At 40.2% G+C, this 25651-nt stretch overlaps 1 protein-coding gene across 1 annotated transcript in view; it reads right to left on the bottom strand.

The window, feature by feature from the left end:
* TBC1D15 (TBC1 domain family member 15) overlaps positions 1-13859 on the bottom strand; it is a 33565-nt gene extending 19706 nt beyond the window's left edge. The window contains exons 1-4 of the mRNA XM_050324254.1: positions 13737-13859; positions 2999-3097; positions 2678-2752; positions 1823-1961 (exon numbers count right to left, since the gene is read on the bottom strand). Of these exons, the coding sequence (XP_050180211.1) occupies positions 1823-1961; positions 2678-2752; positions 2999-3097; positions 13737-13763 (340 nt within the window). The 5' untranslated portion in view covers positions 13764-13859. The remainder of the gene's footprint in view (positions 1-1822; positions 1962-2677; positions 2753-2998; positions 3098-13736) is intronic.
* Between the last annotated feature and the right edge of the window lie 11792 nt (positions 13860-25651).

The raw sequence follows: 25651 nt of genomic DNA, 5'->3' as shown, positions 1-25651 counted from the left end.
AAAAACAAAATTACCACATGATTTCAGTTTGACTCGCAGTGTCAGCAAACACAAATGCATTGTACCTGTCACTGCTCCTAGAAAACAAACCCAAAAATAAACCCCAGCATTGGTTCTAATAATAAAATGCACACTAACTGCTACTTCTGAAGTTCTCTTTGTGCCTCCTTGTCTTCTAAAACAATGAGCAAGTCCATCAGACTGCTTCCCTAAAGCTGTACCTACAGTTTATAGGAAAAGGTTTTTCACCCAGAGGGTGGTCAGGCACTGGAACAGGTTCACCAGGGAAGCGGTCACCAAGCCTGACAGAGCTCAAGAAGCATCTGGACAACACTCTCAGGCACATGGTGTGATTCCTGGGGTTGTCTGTGCAAGGCCAGGAGCTGGACTTCGATGATCCTTGTGGGTCCATTCCAACTCAGGATATTCTACAATTCTATGACAGAGGTGATCCAGCAGTTGAACGTACAACCGCCATATCCAACGCCAGCAGCAAGCTAAATCCGACCGGCACCTCCACCATGTAGTGCATGATAAACATTACAATACTGAGATATATGGCCCACAGTTATTAGCCGTGTGTCGTGTAAGACTGCTACCAAAAGAAGGGTGAAGGAAGGGAAGACCTCCCTCTCATCCCTCCCTCCTGTACTGTGGAAGCATGAATACACTCTGTGCAAGACTGTATACATTTACAGAGAAGGAATTAAATTTTACTTTACTAGAGGACACAAAATTGCCAGCATGCCAAGAAGGAATTTGGCATAGCCCCTGGCCTGCTCCCATCAAATTACAGCAACTGAAAAAAGCAAGAAGTGGCAAAGAGCGTAATCCAAGTCAGTAGCTCAGTGACACTTCACTGTGGATGAAGACATGCTCTGGTGCCTAAAGATGAAAAATCAGTACAAACTAGTGATGCAATAAACCCTCTATACTCAGTAGAGACGCTGGATTTAGATATATAAAGATAAATCTCTCTGTCTCTTTATAGATATATATGTCTATCACTAGCACAGAAAGATCCTCTCAGAGTATTTAAGGAGCAAAGACTGTGCTTTACCTAAAAACATTCATAATCTGAAGTCCAAATCCTGCACTCACACATGACACAGGTGACATTTAAAACCATCATAAAGATGGTGAAACAAGCACAATAGTCCCCAGTTACAGGCTGTGAAATAATACATGGAAAACAAGTGTTATAAAAACCGCTATGGTAGAATCAGGAAAAAAAAAGATTACTTGAGAATCACTGTCCTTTCTCCCCAGCTTGTTTTTCAATGTCTCTACTGAGACACTATAATAAAAATGGTGTAGCTATAAAATTATTCTGCTAAACTAAAAAAGACCATATAAAAGACCCATGAACACATAACTGCACATTCCATCTCCCCCTGCTGCTGCAGTATGGAAAGGCATTTGAGTAGTAAACCACTTATTTTTCTATTTTTATTTCTAACATGACACCTAGTTCAAATTCCATTTGTTTCAAAGAATGCAAGAGTCCAATGCAGATAAAATTGCCACTTCATCTAATGATTGTCACAGCAAGAAGTCTGGTTTAATGTTCATTTTCAATACAATTCTCTAGCAATTCAAAACAAAAAATAGATTGGAGGCAGACGACAGCTATTCCATTTGTGAATTTTTTTCCACACCCAGAGATTCACCTCTTACCACAAATGAATCCTAGCTTTCCAAGTCCTAATAAAATCCATTTTACTGCGTCTAAAAGGCAATTCTTCAGTTACAAGTTACAATAATGGAAAAAAAACCCAAAACACCCTACAAACAAAAAAACCCTCCACACTTTTTTAAGTACCTCCATTTGAATGAGGTTTTTTCTTAAAAGAGACTGTGGTGACCATGTCCCATTCTGCTTCATAACTACTTGGACGGTCTGCTCCTCGGGAACATTTTTCTTTAGGAGTTTGAGTCCACTCCACAACAGAACTAGAATCCTGAGCAAAACAATAAAAGCAACTATCAAAATCCACAAGGCAAGAAAACTGAGCTAGTTACCCAGATCAAACATGAAGAACCAGCATCTTCATTTCATATATTAAAAGAAAATGTATTAAAACCCTCAGAAACATGATACAGTTCAACACAGGAAACTTGGACTTATGACTAAATGGATTTACTTAATAAATTCAACATACTAAAATATTCTTGCCTCTCTTGAAAACTTTATCAACATAAACTTTTTATTTAAATGTAATACTTAAATCTTTCATCTTTAGTCACATCCTCTTAATACCACTTAAACACCACATATCACTGCATCTTGCAACCCCCACAGATTTCTATTTTTATTTTGCATTAGAACAGTACCTCTCAGTTTTGTGTCTAACTATGAAGAGTGACTCACCAGACTACAACATACTGGATGCAGAGGGACTGGTGACTGTGACATACTAACACTCACTTTGTCTTCACTATTCCTATGGTTAGTCTCCCACTATTTTATTTGTGAACCAAGTAAAAACTAAGTGCAGTCAACCTACAAATGTATCCTAATAACCTGGGCTGCAGTCCACAAATAAGATTCCTACATGTAGCTATTAATATCAATGATAAATAAGTTTTGCTTCCAGTTACAAGATCACCTATACATTAGTTAACACAAAATCTCTGGAGAAAAAGAATGAAGAACACTGATAACTAACAAATATACCTTTCCAGCACAGAGGATATTAGAAGTATCCAAAGTCTCATCCACTGGTCTCCAGTCTACTACTACTTCATTTTCCTAGAATACAAACAATCATAAAACATTCAACACTCACAACAAAGTATCTATCCCATTATTTATTCATGGTATGATTATGGTGCAACTTACATATACATTTAAATGATGCAGACAGTGTCAAGCATTATGTGACATTTGTTCATTTACAAAATCCTAAATGCCTTTTTAAGTAAAGCATTTGCCAACCATGTTATGTGCTTCGCCAACAAATATACAAAGTTTTCATAACTGTATTTACACAAATACCTTTTCTATGACACGTAGTATTCCCGCTATTAAGCTGTCCTGGTCATCATTTTTTCCACAGGATGAATGAATGAAAACTCCATCTTGCTCGTACACAACCTATAACAAAATGGGTTATGAAAAAAAAAAAAAGAAAGTTTTAAAATTGTTAAAATTGTTTCTCTCTCCTATGGTACTCAGTATCATTTTGACTCGCCTACAGAAGTTGAAATGAACATCTTTACTTCGTTAGGGGTTTTGTTACAAAGGCTACCCACCTCCAAATTCTGCGTATTTCACTTACCTAAATCAAGAAACCATAGAAAATGGAACTTGTCAAACTTCCTCCCTAAGCAACATACTGACTGTTATTACTTTGTCAGTAAACCACAAGAAAACACATTCAATACCTAGCACTTTTTAAATCATCAGGCAGAAGTTCATATGGAAACACTATACAGCTTTTAAAACATTAAAAGTCTTTCTTATATAGTTGCCTTTCCCCTACATGCTGTTAAGCATGTTGAAATTATAACCTTAATTTAAATTTAAAATGGACCACCTAGTTTACCAAAGATGAACCCCACACATCTAAAAAACTGCAGCCTGAGACTGAATGCTTAGTCCTACATTCAGAGCCAGTGGCAAAGAGTCCATCTGAAAGGTAGAATACTTGACAGTTGGATAAGAAAGGCTTGTGGGAGTGCACACTGCCCACGTAACTTTTGCATTTAAGCATTTACAAAACTCTTCACAGCATTCTGATCATGCTCTTACAGCAAACAAAGAAAAATTCAAAACTCTTGTCTGTCAAAATTCAGCAGGCTCTATAAAATGCAAATGGATTTCGTTTTACACAACTCTGAAAGAAGAGTATAAAGTCCCTTCAATTTTGTGGAAGTGAAATATATCAAATAGTAACAGTAATTGCTTAAGAACCATGTTCATTTTCAATCCAAGCTGTGAACACTGCCTTAAGAAATACATATTTTTGAAGGCAAAGCCTAGTAATTCTCAGCTGATCAGAAACAGATACTATATTCCTTTGGTACTAAAATATCAGTATCTCTTTTTCTCAACGTACTTATTTGTCAAGTTTTCAAAATCATTGCATTTGCAGTCAGGCCACTAAACTAAAACATTAAGTGTACAAGCTTAACTAGCCAGATGAGAAAAAATGGCTTAAAAATAGCAAAAAACTTCACTTAAATCACCCTTTCTGGTTTAGTTTTTGTTCTTAAACTTCCTTTCTTTTACACAAGCAAGACATTTCTGCAGTGTCCTGTTTAAATCACTTGGAAGAAACCTCTAAAGGTCACTTAGTATATCTCCCTCTTGAAGGATTATTATTACTTTTCAAATACTGGAATCCTTCTTTCCTGTTCTCTATTAGCACTTTTTTCTCTTTTCTATCAAAAAAAAAATCTACCTCTATTTCTACCAACTGTCTGTTTTCAAATTCAGTTCCTGATTAAACAAGGCAACCTTGAAATTTATTTAAATTTTACCTTCTAGTTATTTGGGCCTGATCTATCAGAAATATGAACCAGTTATCTATCACTGGGACAGCTGCTCCAGAAAAAACCCTATTAGTGTCAGAGTTATACTGGTAGAAGATCATTTTTGCCAATAATGTATCTCAAAGTATACCTTCTCAGTCTAGAAGGTATGCAATCTAATAATTGTTTTCATTATTTTCAATTCATTAATCTCTCAGAAGCACAAATGATTCCTTTTACGGGAAAAGAAAATGTGTTTCCAATGCCACAGCTGTCATGCAACTAATAAATCTTCATAACAGCGTCAGCTCCCTGCCCTGCACCCCACCAAAACAGGTGATAAAACTGAAGAACATGCTCAGAAGTTTGGAAGGTATTTGTAAAACAGAGGCCTTCTCACAATGCAGCTTATTTCCCTCCTACTATTACTTAAGAAAAAAACTTCTCCAACTTTGAAAGGCTAGAGGGCCAAGCTGTTGAGATTTTTCTTGTCCAATAACAAGTGCAAACTTGTAGTTATTTTTTCTAACTGTTGACTGGAGTCTAGAAGACACAATAATGTAACTAATTTGAAGAAAGAGATGGTATTAATCATACAAAAGAATATCTAGAAAGTGCTTTTCCACAGTTATTCCTACTGCAAAACATTTTAGAAGTTATCACCCTTTTATTTTTTCCAAATACTGAGCTGCTCTGTTCAGCAGTACTTGTAAGATAAGCTCCATAACTGTGTTTGAACAAACTGATTTTGAAAATATGATTCTACAGTGGTAGCACCTGAAGATTACCTACACTGGGAAATTGTATTTCACACAATGTCCTCAGCAAGCTGAAAATTCAAAAATGCTACTAAGTATTCTTACAGCACCTTATAGTAAAACGTAGTTTGTAACAGATTTTTTTATTTTCTGGTATTGAATAGCTTGCCACTATTCAAAGCTATTCAAAGTCAATTCAAAGAGGAAAAGTAACGCTAAATTACACATACAAGTAATTAGTAACACAGAAAGTATCAAATAGAAAGAATGCCAATAGTTAAGTTTGAATAAAACCCTATCCAACAGTAGACAAATGTAATTACACTGTGTAGCTCGATCCCACACATGGTCCACAAAGGTCCATTTGCTCAGTGTCTCTGCAGCACAACAATCACGGAAAGGCCTGATCAGCCAGCACACCTGGACCTCTTCAGCAGCCAGGAGAACAGACATTTCAGAACTAGGCAATAGCATCATACACTGCCTCTTGCCTAAAGAGTAGGTTACTGCAGAACACGAAAAATGAATGTCCTGAAATAACATGTGGGAGAAAAGACAGACAAGCAGGGCAGGATAATGAGACTACTGCCCCCTTATCAGCAGTTGAAGTAACTATAATCCCTCCAAACCTGACCTAAATCTGCCTCATTGTTACTTGTCAACACCCTCTTGCATAGGAAAGAAATCCAATCTCTTTAAATCTTGATAACTTTTTGTCTTTAGAGATGGACATTTGTGAACTAGGAAGGCCACGTTACCCACTGTGTGAAAGAATTAAAGAGTTTTAAAGGATGTCATCAGTTCAATTAATCTATTATACTTCCTGTATCGTGAGACAGGAAAACACACCACTGGCTCACCTTCATTTTGTACTATTCATTATTTTACATATTTCATCATGGTCTCCTTTTCAAAAGTGAGAAGTAGGTAGAGCCAAGCTCAATCTTTCATTTTCTTTTTCATATGATTAGAGCCATCACTCTTCCTCTAAGTCTACACAAAATCAATAAGCCCATCATGATAAAAAAGACAAGTTCATGTCAATAAGTGCACACCACAGGTGATAAGTTAACACATCCCTTGGGTTTTAATCAAAATCCAAAGGTATCCTCACCCCAGTATCACAGCCCTTCCACCCATCCATCTAATCAGAATTCTGTGTTCTGCACAGTAAATCCACTGGTCACAGAAACAGAAGCCCAGGAAAGAAAAGCAGCATCTGTTACTCAGATGCTCAAGGCCAAAACAGCTTTCCAGCAATGAAAGGCCAAACTACACATTTAAACACTGATGGTTTTTTCTTCCATACCTGTTTGCAAACATCTGTTGAACTGTCCACAGATATGCATGTTTCTCAGGTTTAGATGTTATTATATAAATGAAAGCCAGACCCTGCTGGTCCCACCAAAAAAAAAAAAAAAAACAACAAAAAACACAAATGGAAAAAGAAGAGTGTTTGTCAAAAGCACACATCAACACAACCAAAGCAAATGAACACGTAATGTGACAGGAGCTGAACAACTTTGAAATTTACTTGACTTCAAACAAATTTCAATTATGCCTTGTAGCTGTACATGTATCAGAATTACTGAAAGGTTTTCAGGCATTTAAGACATTTGAAATATTTCATTCATTAAAGCTAGTTCTATGCAGAACAGTTTCCAGATTTATCCATCCATAGCATCCTAAAGTTCCTAGAATGCTTCAAATCATAAGCATGACTACCTAAGGCAACTTATGACTGTGAAAGCATTCAGTGGTCTATGTTTTTCTATGAGAAAATTATGCAGAAAGTAGGGAAAAGGATTATTTAAGTATTACTTTTTAATAATCCTAAAATTTCAAGTTCGAAATACTATGTACCCAGGAAGATTACATTCATTTGTCTTTCCTGTTTGTTGATCAAGTCCATGCTGTCAGTCAGCAAGCATGACTCACACCATATTTATTTTTCCACTTCTATAGAATAAAAACTATACCCATTGCCTATCTGTTTCAGAACCCTACCAAAAGCTAAAAATGGATGTAGGAGTTTCCAAATGCTGGTAAAGCCACCTTGACCTGTTTGGAGGGGTTTTTTTTCTATAGATGCTACAGAAGTCAAACGTGAATTCACAGTTCATTCTAAGCAGTCATAGAAAGCACAATGTCACACAGAGACAACAGCTATTCCAACTCATATGCTGACTGATGGTCTGTATAAACAGGGAACCACAACAGAAAATTCAGGAAAGCTGCACAAAGCAATAGTTGTCTATCCACCTACTATGAAAAAAACCCCAGATGGAAGCAGCAGGATGTAGGCTCAGTTTACATGTCACGGCATATGCTAGTTAAGGTTCTGGAAAAACTATTCAAGTATTTATAGTCCATGTCCAGCAAAAATTAGCTTTCTGAAGTCCCACTGTTACCCCAGTAACATTTTCTGAAGAGAGAAATTGTATCATAAGGACACAGCACGGACAACTCATATCTCCGTATCTTTCCTGTACTGCTAACAATGAGCAGTCAACAGGACACATTTGTAGCTTTTATTGCCAAAGATGCCCACGAGCAGAAGCCTCCAGCATACCACACCCACAATTACAATATATGCCAGAAGACAAGCAAGCTTTGTGATTAAATGCTTGCCATTTGATGGCAGTTTACAGCCCTGTGCTACCAGCCAGTGAAAGACAACAACATTGCACCCTAAGACAGTGAGGTGTAGACAACAAAAAAAGGAGAGCTAAGATCGCTACTATACAGAACAGGATGGTCCTGCCATTTTCCACCCTGCCTCTGCTGGGTACCAAAATATTATCTGTGACCATGGCACTGATCATTCATAACTTTTAACTCCTGTTCTTAGGTCTGTCACACACCAATAACCTGCCAAATGCAGGACATTTGAGAGAATGGAGAAGCACTGCAACTCTCCCAGTTAGCTCGTCCCATGGTTCAGACACTTTATACTTCACACCCTGTGTTCTTGGAGAGTGTGTTCAACTCTCCCTTTCTGCCAGAGAGTACAGCTTGGGGCCAGCATTATCTGCCAAGATGCCATCCAGTTTCTCATAACAGACATAGCTTGCAGCACTTGTATACTGAATCAGCCACCACTCTGGAGTCAGTAAGTAATTATTGCACTGGGCAAATCCTGATTTTAACAATTTTTCAATAACTGTTACTTCATTTTTGCCTTGTATTAAAGGATCAGGTAAAGGACCTCACTGTGGATTCAAGAGCTGCAAGCAGGCATGCTTCTAAGAAAGTCACAGAGTAAGAAAGTCTGAAAGTAAGAAAGACTACAAATTAAAGAAAAATGGGTCTATGCACAAACATTAACAACAGATATAGCAGCCATGCAGCATCTTATTTTCAGATTCTGAAGGGAAGTTAACAGAACAAAAGATTCAACATCATAAGGAAAAATTACAGGCCATTAAAATAAATTCAGTTTAGGCAATGGTTGCCCTGAGACCTTACATCAACAAAAGAAAGCATCTTAGTTTAGAATTAAGCTTTAAGTAAGAAGAAATATAACTGAATTTAAAATATAACTCAACTCTGCATTTTGTTGGCTGAATTTCCATCTCCCTCTTCAGAATAGCTGAGGTTTGCCCAGAGCTTATTCACACATCCACTGCTAAACTGTCACTGGGCATGTTGAAGTAGCTACTGCATCAAGAGCCAGCTTCCAATGACCAGGTGTCAGTACATTTGAATGCTCCACAAAACATCGAGTTAACATTGCCTGACCAACACGATCTGCTCCACAGAAGATATGCTACAACTTCTGGCATTCAAATTTTAATAACATATAAATCATAGATTCACAGAATGGTTTGGGTTGGAAGGGACCTTAAAGATCATCTGGCTCCAACCCACGCTCCCATGGGCAAGGAACCTTCCACTAGATCAGGTTACTCAGAACCCCATCCAGCCTGGTCTCGAACACCTCTCAGGATAGGGAGTACACAACCTCTCTGAGCAATTTGTCTCACTACCCTCATAGTAAAGAATTTCTCCCTAATATCCAATCTAAACCTACCATCCTCCTTCAGCTTAAGGCTATTCCACCTCATCCTATCACAACATACCATTGTGAAAAGGCAAGTCCCTCTCCAGTTCTCTTGTAAGCCCCCTTTAGGTACTGGAAGGTATTCTAAGGTGTCTCTGGAGCCTCTTCTCCAGGGTGAAAACCCCAAAATCTCTCAGCCTGTCCTCATAGGAGAGGTCCTCTGATGATCTTCCTGGCCCTCTTTGCTCCAACAGGTCCATGTCCTTCCTTCTTATCCTGGGGGCTTCAGAGCTGGACTCAGCACAGCACATAGGGTCTCACTAGGGCAGAGTAGAAGGGAAGAATCACCTCCCTTGATCTGCTGACCACGTTTCTTTTGATGCAGCCCAGGATACTTTTGGCCTTCTGGGCTGCAAGTGGGCATTGCCAACTCATATTGAACTTTTCATCCACAAACACCCCCAAGCTTTTCTCCCTGGTTTCATCTCAATCAGTTCATCTCCATCCAGCCTGTACTTGTGCTCGGGACTGGGCCAATCCAGGTTCAGAACCTTGCATTTGGCCTTGTTCAGCCTTGTATGTCTTTTGTTTGCTAAGCCTATGGCTCAGTTTTTTTCCTAAGATAGTAAAATTTCACACCCTGATAAAGCCTTAAAAACACCGGGTTTCTAAGTGAGGGTGGGGTGAGGAGGGACAGAATCCCACAAATATTGTTCACATTGTAACAAATAGGAGAAAGCTTACAACACCAGGAACCATGTATCATAAGAAAGGTTTCCTGCTTGACAACAGCACATTTTTCAAGCTCTGCCGATCCCTTGAACCACAAAATATTTCTGTTACATATGCAATAATAGTGGGATATCAGTGCAAATACAAGCCTATTCAGGATACTGAGAGTAAGAGCTTGAGGTGGTAACACTGTTCCTATTGTGAGCACTTCTGTGAAGAGAAATCCTTAATGAATAGAAAACAGAAATTTCAGAATTATCACTGAACTGCTTTACATTCAAGCATAATGACTCTCAACTAAATTCAAATTTAAATTCTATTCAAATAACAGCTACAAAGTACAATATAATCACAAAAAAATTATGGTTGTGTACACAGTAAATTATAAAGGATGAAAAAGTTACAACAAACAAGCATATTATAGGAGCCTCTGTGCACCCAAATTTAACAAGTACAAGGTGAAGCAAGAAACTGCCTATACCACAGAATACATATACACCTAAAATAATTCATTGTATTTGTGCCAACAACCTACCTGAAAGATGCAAAGCTAATTTTAACATACCACCTTTTAAATCTCTTGGCTAGTCCTGGTTATAGGAAAAAAACCCCAAACTCAACCATGAACATCCCCCCCCCCCCAACAATGCCACTTGAACACTTCTAGTTCCTGAACTGGCCAAACATCAGAGCTTAAGAACTAAAGCTCAGATGTTAGGCCAGTTAAGGCTCTGAAGGTTTAACTCCAAGAGCAAGAGCACAATCAAGTGCAAAATAACTTCTCTGACAGCCCACTTGTCAATTGGTAATTTGAGAAAGATCTAACAGCCCTTGTGCTGAAGATATTCTGAACTCCAAGAACATTAAAAAAAATTGTTACTGTCTTTAGACCAGCTGCAATAATAGCCTATACACTGACAGGCTAAAACTGAAGATTGTACTTCTCTCCATACACAACTCTTTACCTCATTTACTAACATGGTTTTCTGTTATAAGGGTGAGTCCAGAGTCAGTTCTCCAAAATACAGTAAACAAACTCCCATTTGCTAAGCAACAAAAAGAGAGAAAGTATACCTGTCTTTATGGAAAAAAAAAAGGTCAAAAGCTCTGAAAACGAAAGACCTTATTGCCAAGTTACATGCACAAAAAAATGGCAGCTTTAAGAAAGGGCAAAAAACTGAAGCACACCCTTTCTAGGGCAGATGGTCATTAATAAAGAATGAGTCATGACTCCAGAACTCAACTGCATGAACTTTTCCTGAACCGAGTTAACCAACCATATAGAGAAAAACACTGATACGAACATTCTGAGACACGAAACAGTAAGAAAATAATAACAGGACAAAAATCCAGGTAAAGTAGCACGTGAGATAACCAAATTTATAATTCACGTCCCATTAATGTATACAGCAGAAACCAGAGACTACAATAAATAGCTGAGTTCTGAATCCACTGATATAAATGATGCCTGGAAAACAAAAAAAATGAGGAAGAGGAAGGCAAACAGAGTAAAAATATAAGAGAAATCACAATCTTATATAGTTTGCTAAAGCAAGACTTCATGAAAGTTGAGACAATGAAGGCTCTCCCAGATGCTTAATATACATTAAAATACATCACTTCCATGTGATAAGATCTTCCAGGTGAAACTAAAGTACCCCACAAACTAATGCCTACTACTCTTGCATAAAGCTACCACTTGAAACATCTCATTACAACACTGCCCTAATATAATGAACAGTGTAATTAATTCACAACACCAACAGATTGGAAACACGCTGAAATACAAAATGCCCGAAGTGAGAATGCTGTACCAACTTACACTGTGTGTATTTCAGCTGGAGTGAAGTTCCACTAGTTTGTGAGCCCTTCTAAAAACCTGTTGCCATCCAAAGGACCAATCTGTGGTCCAGTGTGCTCCCAGCAGAAAAGTAACCCAGACAAAAATAAATGCAATCAATTTTATGTATTATTTCAGCTCACTAAACTCACTAAAGGGATCGAATTAGTACAATATCCAAGAAAGCAGAAGTGCAACACACAGGTGGGGAAATAAAGAGAAGGACAGAACTGTTTCCAAGAGCAGTGAAGCTTCAAACCAGCCCATCCACTTCATGAAGTTTGGAGAAGACACAACCGTCATTTTTCCTCTGTATTAAAAGACGCAAAGAATGTTACTGAATTAGAAGCTGCATTAACAAGCTGCGTTAGTATTATGGATGTGGAATAACTGAAACAGAGTTTTTCAATGTCTTAAGAGATTTAATCTCAGGCAGACAGGCTTTTTTTAGAGGGACAATGAATACATAGCAAATTCACAAGCAATTAACCCACAGTAGTTTTAGCCTCTCGTATAAACTATGACAATATAGCTGCTTTCAGGAGAAACATCACGAAGGAGATCCTGACAAAAGCGTGAGGGGAAAAACAAACAACCTGCAAAAATTAAAGTATTTCCCATCACGCAATAAACTTCTGGATTGAGTTTAAAATACACAAAACCAGACAAGGAAATTCTCTGTATACATAAAAACTGGATGTGCATAGCTAGAAACAGCTGGGAGGTCAGTAAGGCTATCTTTATATTTACAGCATCTAACAGCAGTCAAGAACATAAAAATAAAACTGGATCAACTCCAGATGCACAAATCGCCTGCTCCACAAGTTCTGGTTGAAACAAATATGGTAAACTGGGACAAAGCAAGATCTCTACTGAATTTTCACGCTAGCTAGATGCACTGCTCAGCATCCTCGGAGAAGTGCCAATGGGGCTAATTATATATGTTCTCTTGTGCAGAGATCAGCATGAGCTGAAACAATCGTTTTCTGCCCTATGTTGGAAAAGTGATTCCGCAGCCTATCAAACACTTACCGTGGCTACATACACAGTCAGACACGACACCGAGGTTTTAAATCCTAAATAAAAGATCCACGTGCTCGGGAGCCCGGCACTGCAAAGTAACGCTCTTAAGAGACAGTAACGAAATAAAAATATTTCTACAATAAAACCATACGGACACAACCCCTGTCTGTTGGTGGGTGAGGAGGGAGGCAGGGAGGGTTGCCAATACCTTTCCCCTCCTGCGATCTGAATCCTTGTCAAGGTCTACTGCTTCACTCGGGAACACTCGGCAAGGGTCCGCGGCACAGAACAACCTTTCAATCATCGAAACATTCGACTGACAAGGCTCTGTACCCGCCCGGGCGGGTTCCCGCACACTGCCAGCGCGCCGGCGGGGGAGAGGCCACCGCCGTCCCCGAGCACCGCTGGGACAGCCGGCCACGTAGACGGGACAAGCCCCGTTCCTCCACCTCCGGCTCAGCGCCAGTGCAGCCGCGGGCCCGCCCCGCCTCGGCGGAGAGCGGTGCCCCGACAACCCGGGGCCGCGGCCGGGGCCGGGGCTGAGCTGCCGCGGGACGCGGCCCGGGCCACGGGTGCGGGAAGGTGCGGGAAGGGCCCGAGTGCCGCCCGCGGCCCCCTCCGGCACGCAGGGCCCGCCACCGCTGCCAGGGCCCGGCCGGCCCGAGGCTGGGGAGGCCCGTGCCCGAGAGGCGGCCCCGGGAGGAGACCCCGCATGGCAGGGGTGGGGGTAAAAGCCCCCGCCCGACCACGCAGCGGCACGAGTGTCGCTAACCCGGGACTCTCGCCAGCCGGGGCGGCCCAGCGCCGGCCGTGGTGCGACCCCCGCGGGGAGAGGCGGGAGAGGCGGCGCCTCGCCCGCCCCGTTCCGTTCCCTGCCCGCCCCGTTCCCTGCCCGCCCCGTTACCTGTCCGCTCGGCGGCGCCGCCGCCATGTTGCCCACGAGTGTTTATGGTGACGTCGCGCTCCTCACGTGCTTCCCCGCCGCGCCACAACAACGCGTCACCCGCCGCGCCCTGCGCACGCGCACCGGGGCGGGGCGGGGAAACGCGCGGGATGGCCGCTCCCGGGGGGCGTGTCCACGGGGCGGGGCTAGTTGTAAGGGGCGGGGCTTGTCTGATCGCCCCGCCCACGAGACGGGAGCGGGGAGATTCCTTTCTTGTTTTCCAAAGGGTGCGGTCGTGTTCCTCGGCCGTTTCTCTCATTCTGAATTCCCCCCGTGAGGCTGGCAGGTGCCCAGGTGCGGGCCCCGCAGCGGCCGGAACGACGGTGACCGCCCCGCGACAACGTGCGGGGGGCAGCGAGGGGGAAAGACGGGATTACCCCTTTTTTTAAGTGGGTTTTTTTCTGTTTTTTTGTTTTGTTTTGGTGGTTTGTGGGGGTTTTTGTGGTTTTCTCACCCTTAAAGCTTTTCCTGAGCTACCTGAGATGGCAATTATAATTTGAGTAGTGTTGAAAATTTTATACAAAATAGACATTCTCTGTTTTCTTCCCCTTCCTGTTGTTGACCAGTCACAGAATCATTGAGTTGTTTGGGTTGAAAGGGACTTGAAAGACCATCTGCTGCTAAGAGACATAAATAAAGGGTTTTTTAAAGATATTGGTTATACTCCAACACAATTATAAAATATTTTGAGCAAATAGTATATCCCGAAATATTGTTTATTTGAAATGGACAAATGAGATGCTCACATGGAAGTGATTTACTACTCTGAAGGAGCAAAGGTAATTTGATGGGTTTTGGTTGTTTTTTGGTTGGATTTTTTTGTTTCTGTCATAAAATGGCATTATAATTTGCTTCTGAGTTCTCAAATTAAAAACTCATTTGGTTAGATTAACACCCAGTACTGTACTTTTCACCATGGAAAACCAGATTTGCAATTCTCAAGACAAATACTGATTTGCTTCAAAGTTGGGAGAGATTGTTGTGACTCTGTAATATAAACATATATAAAGATAAGAAAAAATAAATAAATACACAGAACACAAGTATTTGTAGTAATGTCTAGGTCTGGAAAGTTGTATGGGTGTAGCAAAAATGGACATCCTTTCTTTGGTTGTCCCTTTCTTTGAGTTTTGTAAGAGCACAACTGAGTGTTATGGTAAATATAAGAGAGAAGGCTACACATTAAAAATGCATCACCATTAATTAAGTGCTTTGAGAGAATGCAGCCATCTTCCATACCCACACTGGTTTCACCTCATTTGGTCTCCCATGTGTCCATTGTAATTCTTTCCCTTTCTTATCTTTTTCCTTTTTTTCTTTCTCCTTGCAATGTAACCATACATTGTTACACACCCATCTGTAATCCTGTTCCCCTCTGCACCCCATTGTCATCTCTAACCTCCCTGAAATCTGCAATGAACTTCACTCAGCTCCATTGCATCCCCTCATTCAGGCCCTTCAGTGAAATTGCTTTGTCAAGATTTCTTTCCAAGTTCCTTTCCTTGGAGAAGCTCAGCGTTCAGATTCCCATCTCAGTTTTGTTAGCCAAATCACAGTGTACAACAGACTCCTTGAAGTCTGCTTTTTTCACCTGCATGACTGCCATCTTCTGGTTCTCCTGTCTCTGGGACTTGATCTTTAGCATGTTGAATCAAATCTCTCTTTGTAGGAAATTGTGTCAATAAATATACATTTATCTCATGACTCACCACCCCATTTCTACTACAGCCATCAATCCTGACCCAAATTAAAATCTCTTTTTATAGTTTGCAGGCAGCTAATGGACAAGATGGTTTTATCTTCCTCCAGACTCTCTTGGCACTCATCTCTCTTCAATATAAATATTCATCTATCTCCAAGGCCCACAGCTTGGTTAACGCCTCAGTCTTAGAGATCTCTCTGGACTCTTTTCATGTTATATCTAGTTCCCTTGCAGACTTTTTCTTGTATGACAGCACCAAAACATAGATAGCTTTCCCTATCTATCCATACAGTTAAATAATTATTGTTGTACCATTTTGTTTGATGACAGTGACCAACACCATTTTGATCTGTCTGGACTTCTGCAGAATGTTTTTGCCATTTATCTAGCCCATGTTACTTTAACTGTCTCATCTAGCTCCTCTTCTCTATCTACTAACTCTCACCCTTCTCCAGGGATCCACATAAAATGTCATTACCCATTTTAAGGACAATTACCTTCTACTCTCACTCACTGCCAAAGGTCCCACTTTCATGTCAAGTCAACTCAGTGCTAGATTTGCCTATTATTTGTAAAATTTTCATGCAAGTTGTGTGGAAGGCTTTTTCTTCAAGCTGACCTTCCTGGATTTGTCAACTAAGTAAAGAACTAAAAGATAAATCCCATTTGTATTACTGTTGGACATCAGTTAATTCTTACTTTTCCAAAGTTACCTCCATCTCCTTTTCCATGGCACTGATTTCTAGTGTCTCATTCCACAGTCTGTATGAACATCCAGGGTTGCCCCTTCCCAAGTACAGAGTCTAGCACTTCCCTTTGTTGAACTTCCTATGGTTGGGGATTGCCCAGTGTTCTAATTTGTACAGGTCTCTCTGCAGGCCCTCCTTGCCTTTGAGGGAGTCAACAGCTCCTGCCAGTTTTGTGTCATCTGAAAACTTGCTCAGTATCCCCTCCAGTCCTGCATCCAAGTCATTTATGAAGATGTTGAAGAGCACTGGGCCCAAGATAGAGCCCTGTGGAACCCCACTAGTGACAGGTCACCAGTCTGATGTCACCCCATTCACTATTACAGTCTGTGCTCAACCCCTGAGCCAATTGCTCACCCACCACCTGATGTGTTTATCCAGCTGTGTGCTGGACATTTTGTCCAGAAGGATCCTGTGAGAGACAATGTCGAATGCTTTACTGAAATCCAAAAAGATGACATCACCTGGCTTCCCTTGATCAACTAGGTGGGCTACCTTGTCATAAAATGAAATCAGGTTGGATAAGCAGGACTTTCCTCTCATGAAGTCATGCTGGCTGTGACCGATGACTGCATTGTCTTTCAGATGTTTGTCAATATTTCCCAGAATAATCTTCTCCATAACTTTACCAGGCACTGAAGTGAGAGTGACAGGCCTGTAGTTTCCAGGGTCCTCTTTCTTGCCCTTTTTGAAATTCAGGACAACATTCACCAGCATCCAGTCAGCTGGGACCTCTCCAGATTCCCAAGACCACTCAAAAATCATCAAGAGAAGTTTTGCAATTATATCAGCCAGCTCTTCGAGGATGAATCCCATCAGCCCCCCATTGTTTGGCCACTTTTGGAATGCAAAAGATTTTTCTTTTGTTTAAATTATATTTCTTGTATTTCAGTTTGGATCCATTTTGTCTTGTTCTTTCATTGGATACCACTGAAGAGATCAACTCCACCTTTTTTACTCTGTCTCATAAAGTATTTTTAGAAATTGACAAGATCTTCTGAGCCTTCTAGAGACTGAACAGTCCCCACTCTGTCAGCCTCTCTTTGTATGACAGATGGTCCAGTCTGCTAATTATCTTTGATAGCCCTTCACAGGTCTCACTCCAGGATGTCAGTGTTTCTGTAGTACTAGGGAACTCAGCAGTAGACCCAGCATTCCAGAAGTCTCTCACCAGGGCTGAGGGAAGAATCATCACCCTCAGCCTGCTGGCAGTGCTCTTCCTGATGCAACTCAGGATGGTTTTCTTTTCTGGCTCATCACTAACTTGTTGTGCACTGTGACACTCAGATACATCTGGGCAAAAGTGCTTCCCAGCCGGAAATGATGCACTACATTATTTCAGTTTACCAACCTGAATGATACAGAATATCAAATTTCTTAGACCTATATAGTGTTACCAGGTTCCTCTCCCTTCTCCATAAGCCCGTTAATAAAACAGTAAGACAATCTGTAGCTCTATCCTAAAGTCCAACCTTTCACACACTACAGAGATGGGAATCTTAAGGAGGAGGGTATCTTTAGCCTAGGGGCTCACTCTTCATTGGATTTTAATTAACCATCTGCTCTAATAAGGAATCTTCTGTCACATAAAGGTAGTCAGAGCACACCAGCCAGCACTAAGTGTGCAGCCAGAGTGTTCCTGACTTTCCTGTGGCTTCTGTTGCTGTCACAGCTGCAAGCATAGCTATTACTACTGTGCCAAAAGCTACAGCAGCTGCTATTGCTGTTGTTCACACAGCTATTTCAGCAGAGTTCCGAGATACTTTCCTGTATTCATAAGTGTCAGCTGCCCACATGCTCAGCCACATAAAAGCCTGGCCCACACAAGACTACTGCAGATTCTGTCAAGTCCTTCCATCACAGGCTTAATTGTACAAACAAAAACCCCACAGCAGAGGAATAAAGACAAATAGTGCAAAAAATGTCTTTCCCTTTGACCTTTTTTTTCTCCTCACAAGAAATGAGTATATTCCAAGCCTTGCTTTGACAGATGCAACCCACAATTTTTCTAGGCTATGCCAGTTTGTTACAGATCACAAGCAGATAGTAAACACGGTGCTGTCCTGGACTCAGAGTGCAGCAAGACACCCAAGAGATAGCTGCAGACCAGGCTTTTTAAGTTCCTCATATTTTAAGATGTACCAGTCCTCAGAATGTATTGTAGACAGTAGGAAATGACCATAGATTTAGGTGTCAAATACTCTTATTCTCCATGTGTAGGAAAAGGTTAAAAAAAGAATCCTTCCATTCTGCTCCAGAATGAAGAGAGCAGGAGGGAGATCAGGCCCTGGCTACATCCATACAAGTCAACCAAGTAAGCCTGGGGTACTGAGCTACAGTCAGCCTGTTTTATCATTGGCTTGTTCTTTTATATAATTATGGCCCATACCATTTAAGGCTTCTCAGACTAATGCCTAGAGATAGCATAAGGAACAGCACAGCCACTACAAGCAAGCAGCATATAAATATGATTTAAAGGGCAGAAGAGGACTTAACCACATGGATTAATGCAGTACTACTGTGCCATCTGCTCTCAAGGCCAGAGCTCCTTATGCCTAACTCACCAGTTAGAATCTTCTCACTGAGTGTTTCTACCTCAAAGTAGAAACTGGGACATAAAGATATGAAAACCTTTCTAACCTGTTCTTCAAAGAAAACATTAAAATCCCTAACCTGCACAAGTAGACCTTGCAGATACAGTAATGTTCCATGCTTGGCTGCCTTCTGTCACAAGGTTAGACAAGAATGGGGACAAACAAATGAGATACACGTAGACCAAAATTAAAGGAAGGAAATGCCATTCCCCAGCAGCACTTATTTGTTTTTAGAGTGTGAAGACATTAAGGCAGTACACTGGACGATGAGCTTTCTTGAAGTATTTGCACTACATCACATTTTATATATCCGTAACCACAGCTCTGAGTTCATTGTTTGCGAACTTGATTTTTTTTTATCTGTGTATTAAAAGAATTCCAGAATACGAATCCATGCAAAACATACAGGAGTTGTCACATAAGGAGACATTATGGTTGGTACAACTGATCACCAGCTTACAATAGCTTTGTTCTCTCAGTGGGACAAGAACCTTTTTTTTTTAAACATAAAAGCAGCAGCGCAGATACCAACATGAATGCTTTGCATTTGTCATGCGAGGAAAGATTCATGATTGCATCAGCCTCCACAGAGGGTAGTTGGAAGCTATCCGAGAGTGATGACTAAACAGAAACTGATCTGTTGTTTGCCAGAGCTAGGAATGCAGAGGGAAAGACAAACAGCCCACTGCTTCTACATGTGCATTACAATACTAACAAGCAACATTTCCTGGAAAGAGTAGGAAACAAAAGGAACAATTGTTTGAGGTGGGGGAAGGACAGAAGGGGAGAGGGGTCGGGCAATACTTACTTCCTGAACTTAATTTGTCGTCATAACCTACATCAGAGTCCACTTAATTTCCCATACAGGCTGAAATCCCTAAGTCCCTGAAAAAGAATCGGTGTCCCACGGTGCTAAGCACTGCAGTATACACATGCTAAAAGAATGGTCAAGATTCCTTGAAGGCACCTTCACTGCAGTAATTTTAAGCCTCAAACCAACTTCGGTATGGGCACATCTTATAGATGAGGATTGTTTTGCAAATACTTTATGTTGGAAAACAGCGGGAGAGCAGAGTGGCCATCAGAGATGCACTGGATACTCTGCTGTCTCTTGCTATTGGAAATACTCACCATAGGGTGTTCACTACAAGTAGTACACTTGCTCTTCACTAAATACAGCCCCTTTGATGAGATGTTAACAGACTCTGGAAACACTAAATCTGTGAAGTACTTACATTTACTCTAGAAACCTCTAAATTTTAGTTTCTTGGGGAAAAAAAAATTCTCACCAACTAGAAAATATGCCTTCTGACAGAAAAATTTAGAGAGGTTGTGGAGACACTCGCTGGAGATATTCAAGAACTGCCTGTACGCAATCCTGTGCAATGTGCTCTGGGATGACCCTGCTTGAGTAGGGAAGTCAGACCAGATCACCCACTGTGGTCCCTTCCAACCTTACCCATTCTGGGACTCTGTGACACAAAGATAGTAGGATGTAGTTACTGAATTTTTTTAATAGTGCAAGTGAAAGGACTAAGAACAGCCAGAACAGAAACTGGGCAAACTCCTCTCATCTTGCTCTGCTTTTCCTATTGCTCGCCATCTTCACTTGGAATGTCCACCCAGTTCAAATCTGCAGCATCACCTGGACAGCAGTTTTCACTAGGGAAGCATGAATAAGCATTCATTGTGGAGGGAGGACAATACTAGATTACAAACACATAATTGGTGGAAAATTCCCCTTAGCCCTGGTTCCATAGTTGACTTTATTTTGCTGCGCACAGGCGGCATCCATGGGGCTATTGCTAAACTGACAAAGGTGGTTCAACAACTGTTTCTTCCGCATGAACTTTTCTGAACTGCCAAAGACCAGTATTGAGCATCAAAGCTGCACTTTACTGGGGCTATGCTCACACTACACTCTCTGGGGTACATGCTAGCATAATTTAGAGCCAACTCACTGAGCCTGGTCTGACATCTCAAAGCCATCTTTCATCACATCATGCTGAGGTGGGTTCAGAAATGTATTTTTAACATAAAAAACCTGTGGTTTCAGCCACTACCCTAACATCCACTAACTTTCAGAGTGACGTTTTTTACAGACTGTCATAAAGTTCCAAATTCTGCAACATAATAAAATGTAAGATATAACAATTTTTAGATGTGACATTGTTTTCTTTCTGTATTGATTTTCAGTACACCTTTTTTTCTCATTTCTATTGATCCATCTGCATGAATTGATCACTTTTAATATTAGGCACTGATAGAGTAGCAGTCATGATAAAAAAGATCTGTTTTTTGTAGTTGATTCATCGTTTGGAATTAATTTATCCCAGGACTATCTTCCTGGTATATAGGATACTCCAAGATTTATTTCAGAACTCTAGCTGCAGCAATGCACTGGGAAATTTAATATTTGTGAAGCCTCTGCCAGAGGTTATTTTTTAACATTTTTTTCAAATTTTCCTTTATCCACAAATGTCAAGTAGAGCATTCCTACAAAACTTGACAATGTCACGTTACTTGACATTAAAAATGCTGTGTCCTTTTCAGTGTTTGCTTTTGCTCTGCTAAAGTTTTCTTTCTAGTTGATTGAGCCTGGTAAGCTTAATGAGCTTATCTGATAAGAAAAATCCAGTAAGAAAATCATTATAGTGCCTGTATGATCAAATAGCACTGACAGCACTTAAATCTTTCAAGTATCATATGTTTTCCTCTTCTTTTTACTAAGACAAGCCTGATTAGGCAGTTGTAAGTTTTCTGTTCTGAAAAAGAAATTACTTGTTCTCTTCCACCGTGAGTCTCAAATTTGTTGACTTTTCAGAATGGAGTGATGGCTAACTTGAAAAAGGGCCTGCAAATTAAGTTTCAACAGTTCAAAAACATCTGTTACCTGAGTTTGGATCTGTCACAGAATAGCAACTATTTGCAATAGAGGAGAAAGGAGTCCTTGCTCTCTCCAATCCTCTGAACTTGGATTACTTACACACGACCTCTGCTACCTAAGAATCAGAAGTCAAATACAGATGTAGCAAGGACTCAACATTAAACTTCCAGTATTCTCTCTTCATTGGTTTGAAGACAGAATACATCCAATTGCCAGGGAAGACTGAGGTAATACAGCTACTCATCATCCTTCCTTGTCACGCCTTCAAATTGTGCATGTACTGGATAACCCAACACGAAGAATTAGAACCCCTTGAAGGGATCAGCGAGACTAGATACATTGAAAAAAAAACTGACTTGGAGATGAAAGAAAAGCTCCTCTTGAGAAAAAAAACTACATTCTGAAACTGAGAGGAACTGTGTATTACTGCTGTATTACCTATCACTGCCTAGAAGATCTAGAGAAGCAAGCAGAGAACACGTTTCCTTTCTTGTACATAGGGATCCCCAGCACCAAAATTTCCTGTAGTAGTAATTCATTGACAACAAGGATCAGTGCAGCCAACAAGCAGGAAGCGAGAAGCCCTCTTTTCACAGTCACCCTGCAGCTCTATCAGGTCCTTGCTACTTGTCTGAGTGTATAAAGCATTGGAAGTTGATTAAAACACAATTATTTTTGCAGTCTATCATTCAACATCCTGGTATTGAACAAACACAATCAAAGCTCAAAATTGGCCAGTGGAGTATCAGTGAGCACCCAGCTCCTCCCTGCAATCAAACATTTTTTTATGGCTGTAGAATACGGCAATCAATTTTAGGCTGTGGCCAATTTTAGTAAACTTAAGTCTTAAAATGTTAAGATTAAGAATCAAGAGATCATCTTGAAATAAGTTTTCATTTTTGAAGTAGAGCAATTTATCATTTTAATCAGATTACAACAAAAACTTCTCCAAGCCAACATATTTTCTGTTCTCTTGGACAGAATAATACTTTGTCATAATGGTGAAAGTTTCTCCACAACTCTCAACACCATTTCCAGCCCATTCTGCTCAATACAGGGGGTAATAATAGCTCCAAAAATGCAGGAGCAAAGAGTATACATTGCTGTAGACACCTACATCGAGACATACAGGTTTGTGTAAATAGAGAGAAAATGCTGGTGTTGAGCAGAGTCCTCCAAAGAGTTAGCATAAGCAAATGCCCAGCACAGTTAAGAGCTAGTTTTGGGGGCTTGTTGAGCTTGCACAGCAAATACTGCCAACAACTTTGGTCATCATCTGGAACTCCTGGACACAACTGTAGTTAAAGTTATACTCGTTTCATGATATACTTCCTGACTTCTCAGGAAAAAGAAATCCTATGATTTGATGCAAACTAAGATTAACAAAGTCAGTGAACTGTAAATAGTTCATAAATTGGCATATTCTAACGAAGTTTATGTTAGTATTATGTCTACAAGCCTGTTCAAAGTTAGTTGTATTCTCTTTAATGAAACAAAAATAGTATTTCACAGAAGGAAAAACAACATAGGAAGTGACCTTAGAAGTCTTGAATTAGGCACTATCATTGCTGAGAACACTTGCTAGCAACTCAAAGAAATGGTTAACTCAGCACATCACTCAACAGCCTACTACCAGCACCCTCAGTTTTTCCTACATGCTTTTTTCTTCCTACTTCTCCTTTTTCTTCCACTAAAAGCAGTAAAATAAGAAGAGATGGCTGCTTCTAACTCTCTTATTCCCATACTCTACTTGTGGAGATTCCTGACCTGCATTTTTCCTCAAGCAGGACTCCCATCTCCCATTCCTCTTACCGTCTTTCAACTGTTTGGTTTGGGTTTTGTTTTTCTGAAGATTTTTGTTTTGTGTGTGTGTTTGGGGTATGTGAGGGTAGTTATTTATTTATTTAGTGTGTGTGGTTTGCTTTTTTTTTTCCCTGACAACACCTAACATTTTCAGAGAACTCCATTTGAGATCCAACCACATTCCATAACCTCATACCTTTTTGTAAAGGTTTCTTCATCTGGTTGGGGTAGGCAGAGATACAAGTTAAAACACAATATAAACAGTAGAATAAAAAGGACTAAGGGATACTTTTCAATGTATCCCTGTCCACAATGTATGAACACTGAAGAACAGCATGTAATCAAGGTAACACTCAGTTACTCAACTGCTTCAAAAGATCATCCAGTATAGTTCATTCAGACATTAGATATCCCCATCTTGCAATCCTGTGAAAGGTCAATGCAAAAGATGAACTCATCATCCCCAACCTTTACAGCTAGTTATGCTCCCCTCCAGGTAGTGCACATCTGAATTTATTAATGTCCTTGTCTGAACCAGTCTATCATGTCTTTTATAAATTCTGAACTATAGTCTAAGAGCAGTATATAGTGTCCATAAATAACTCCTAGCAGAGATACATACTGCTCCATTGAAGTGGTTGGACTTTGGTTTGTTAGATTTTATTTCAGCAAGTGATAGAGTTTCATAGGTAGCTCATGTACTCATAACAGCAGCATCAAGACTGCGAGCAAGTCCTTACAAGTTGTTCTAGTATTTGTAGCAAGTCAGACCACTTTATTTTAGTATGCGAGTCATCTTTGTCAAGATTTACTCCGAGGAAGTGTGCTCAGTGTTGACTTACACATGCTGAAGCAGGTGTCTGGCTGGTTCTATCTGTCCCACAATAAAGTACTTCTCTTGCACTCTTCTCAGAAGAATGAAAAATAGCTTACTCGCTTTCAGCCACTTAAGTCAGCAACAAGAAAACAGTTCTCCTTCAGATGTACAAACTAGGCAATCCAGATCAAATACAAGACCCTTAAAAAGCAAACCACATAGCAATAACACCAGGTTACTTGAGTAAGATCCTGCTCAAATACAGAAACCCAAGCTACTTCTGCTTTCCTATATATCAAATGCAAAGAACATTCCCGGTATCTTTGGTAAAAATGCTTTTTCCTGGAACTGTGGTATTTTGTCTGCTGACAATGAATAGCTGAAGTCTTATTGTTAATCAGCATAAACAATTCAATGTTTTCACTTCTCTCTTGGAAACCATCTTCCTTGACTTCACAAAGCTATACTTTTGTAAGGCTATATAACAATAAAACCTGTACTTTGCAGAATAAGTTTCATAAATGAAGTCCAACCAAACCACAGCTTAGACAAGAAGGTTTCCAATGAGTATTTCTTATATTGTAGCTTAAGGAAGAAAAGTAACTTGAGAGTTTATTTTTAAAAACATTTTCCAAGTAGCAACCCGAACCTTTTTAGCAATACAAAATTGTAGGCTTCCTTACTCCCACCTAAGTTTTCAGCAGTAATAGTTTTAATTCTGTAAGAGACTTAAGAGTTAGTATCAGCACATCTTTGTTAGTTTTATAATTGACACAAGTCACATGGAACACCCCTACCATAGAATACACTACCAACTCTTTTAGCTGCAGGCAGAAAGATGCATTCTATGCACAGCTTCAACTAAGTCTAGTTGAGGTTGGGTTGTTTGATTGTTTGGGTTTTTTTTCAGAGATTGAAAAAAAAAATGAAAATTGAATCAAAAAATCTGGAACTCCTATAACGACAAGACTCCAGTCTTGAACATCAAGTTTTGCCAATTTCACTCCTCATATCACTATTTTATCACTTAGAAGACTGACTGTCAGATACTGATTTTAGATCAAACTGACCTGGTTTTCAATTTGTCAGAGTTCACTGTTGTTAGATATGAGAATGTTAACTGTGTTGCTACATATACACACATATAATCACGAATTTTAGATTTACATCAAAGCTCTGTACAGTCAAGAAATTTGACCTTCACTAGCACGAACATATCACCTTTCTCCATCATGCATACAATCATGTCAGAAGAGCACAACAATGGTAGTCTAAGAGAATGTATCTACACCACAGTTAAGGCAGAAAGGGAAAAAATGCACCAGGA

Source organism: Myiozetetes cayanensis, unplaced genomic scaffold (assembly GCF_022539395.1).
Source record: "Myiozetetes cayanensis isolate MyiCay16 unplaced genomic scaffold, myiCay2020 scf3, whole genome shotgun sequence".
Lineage (NCBI taxonomy): Eukaryota > Metazoa > Chordata > Aves > Passeriformes > Tyrannidae > Myiozetetes > Myiozetetes cayanensis.
This window is presented reverse-complemented; position numbering and strand designations above follow the sequence as displayed.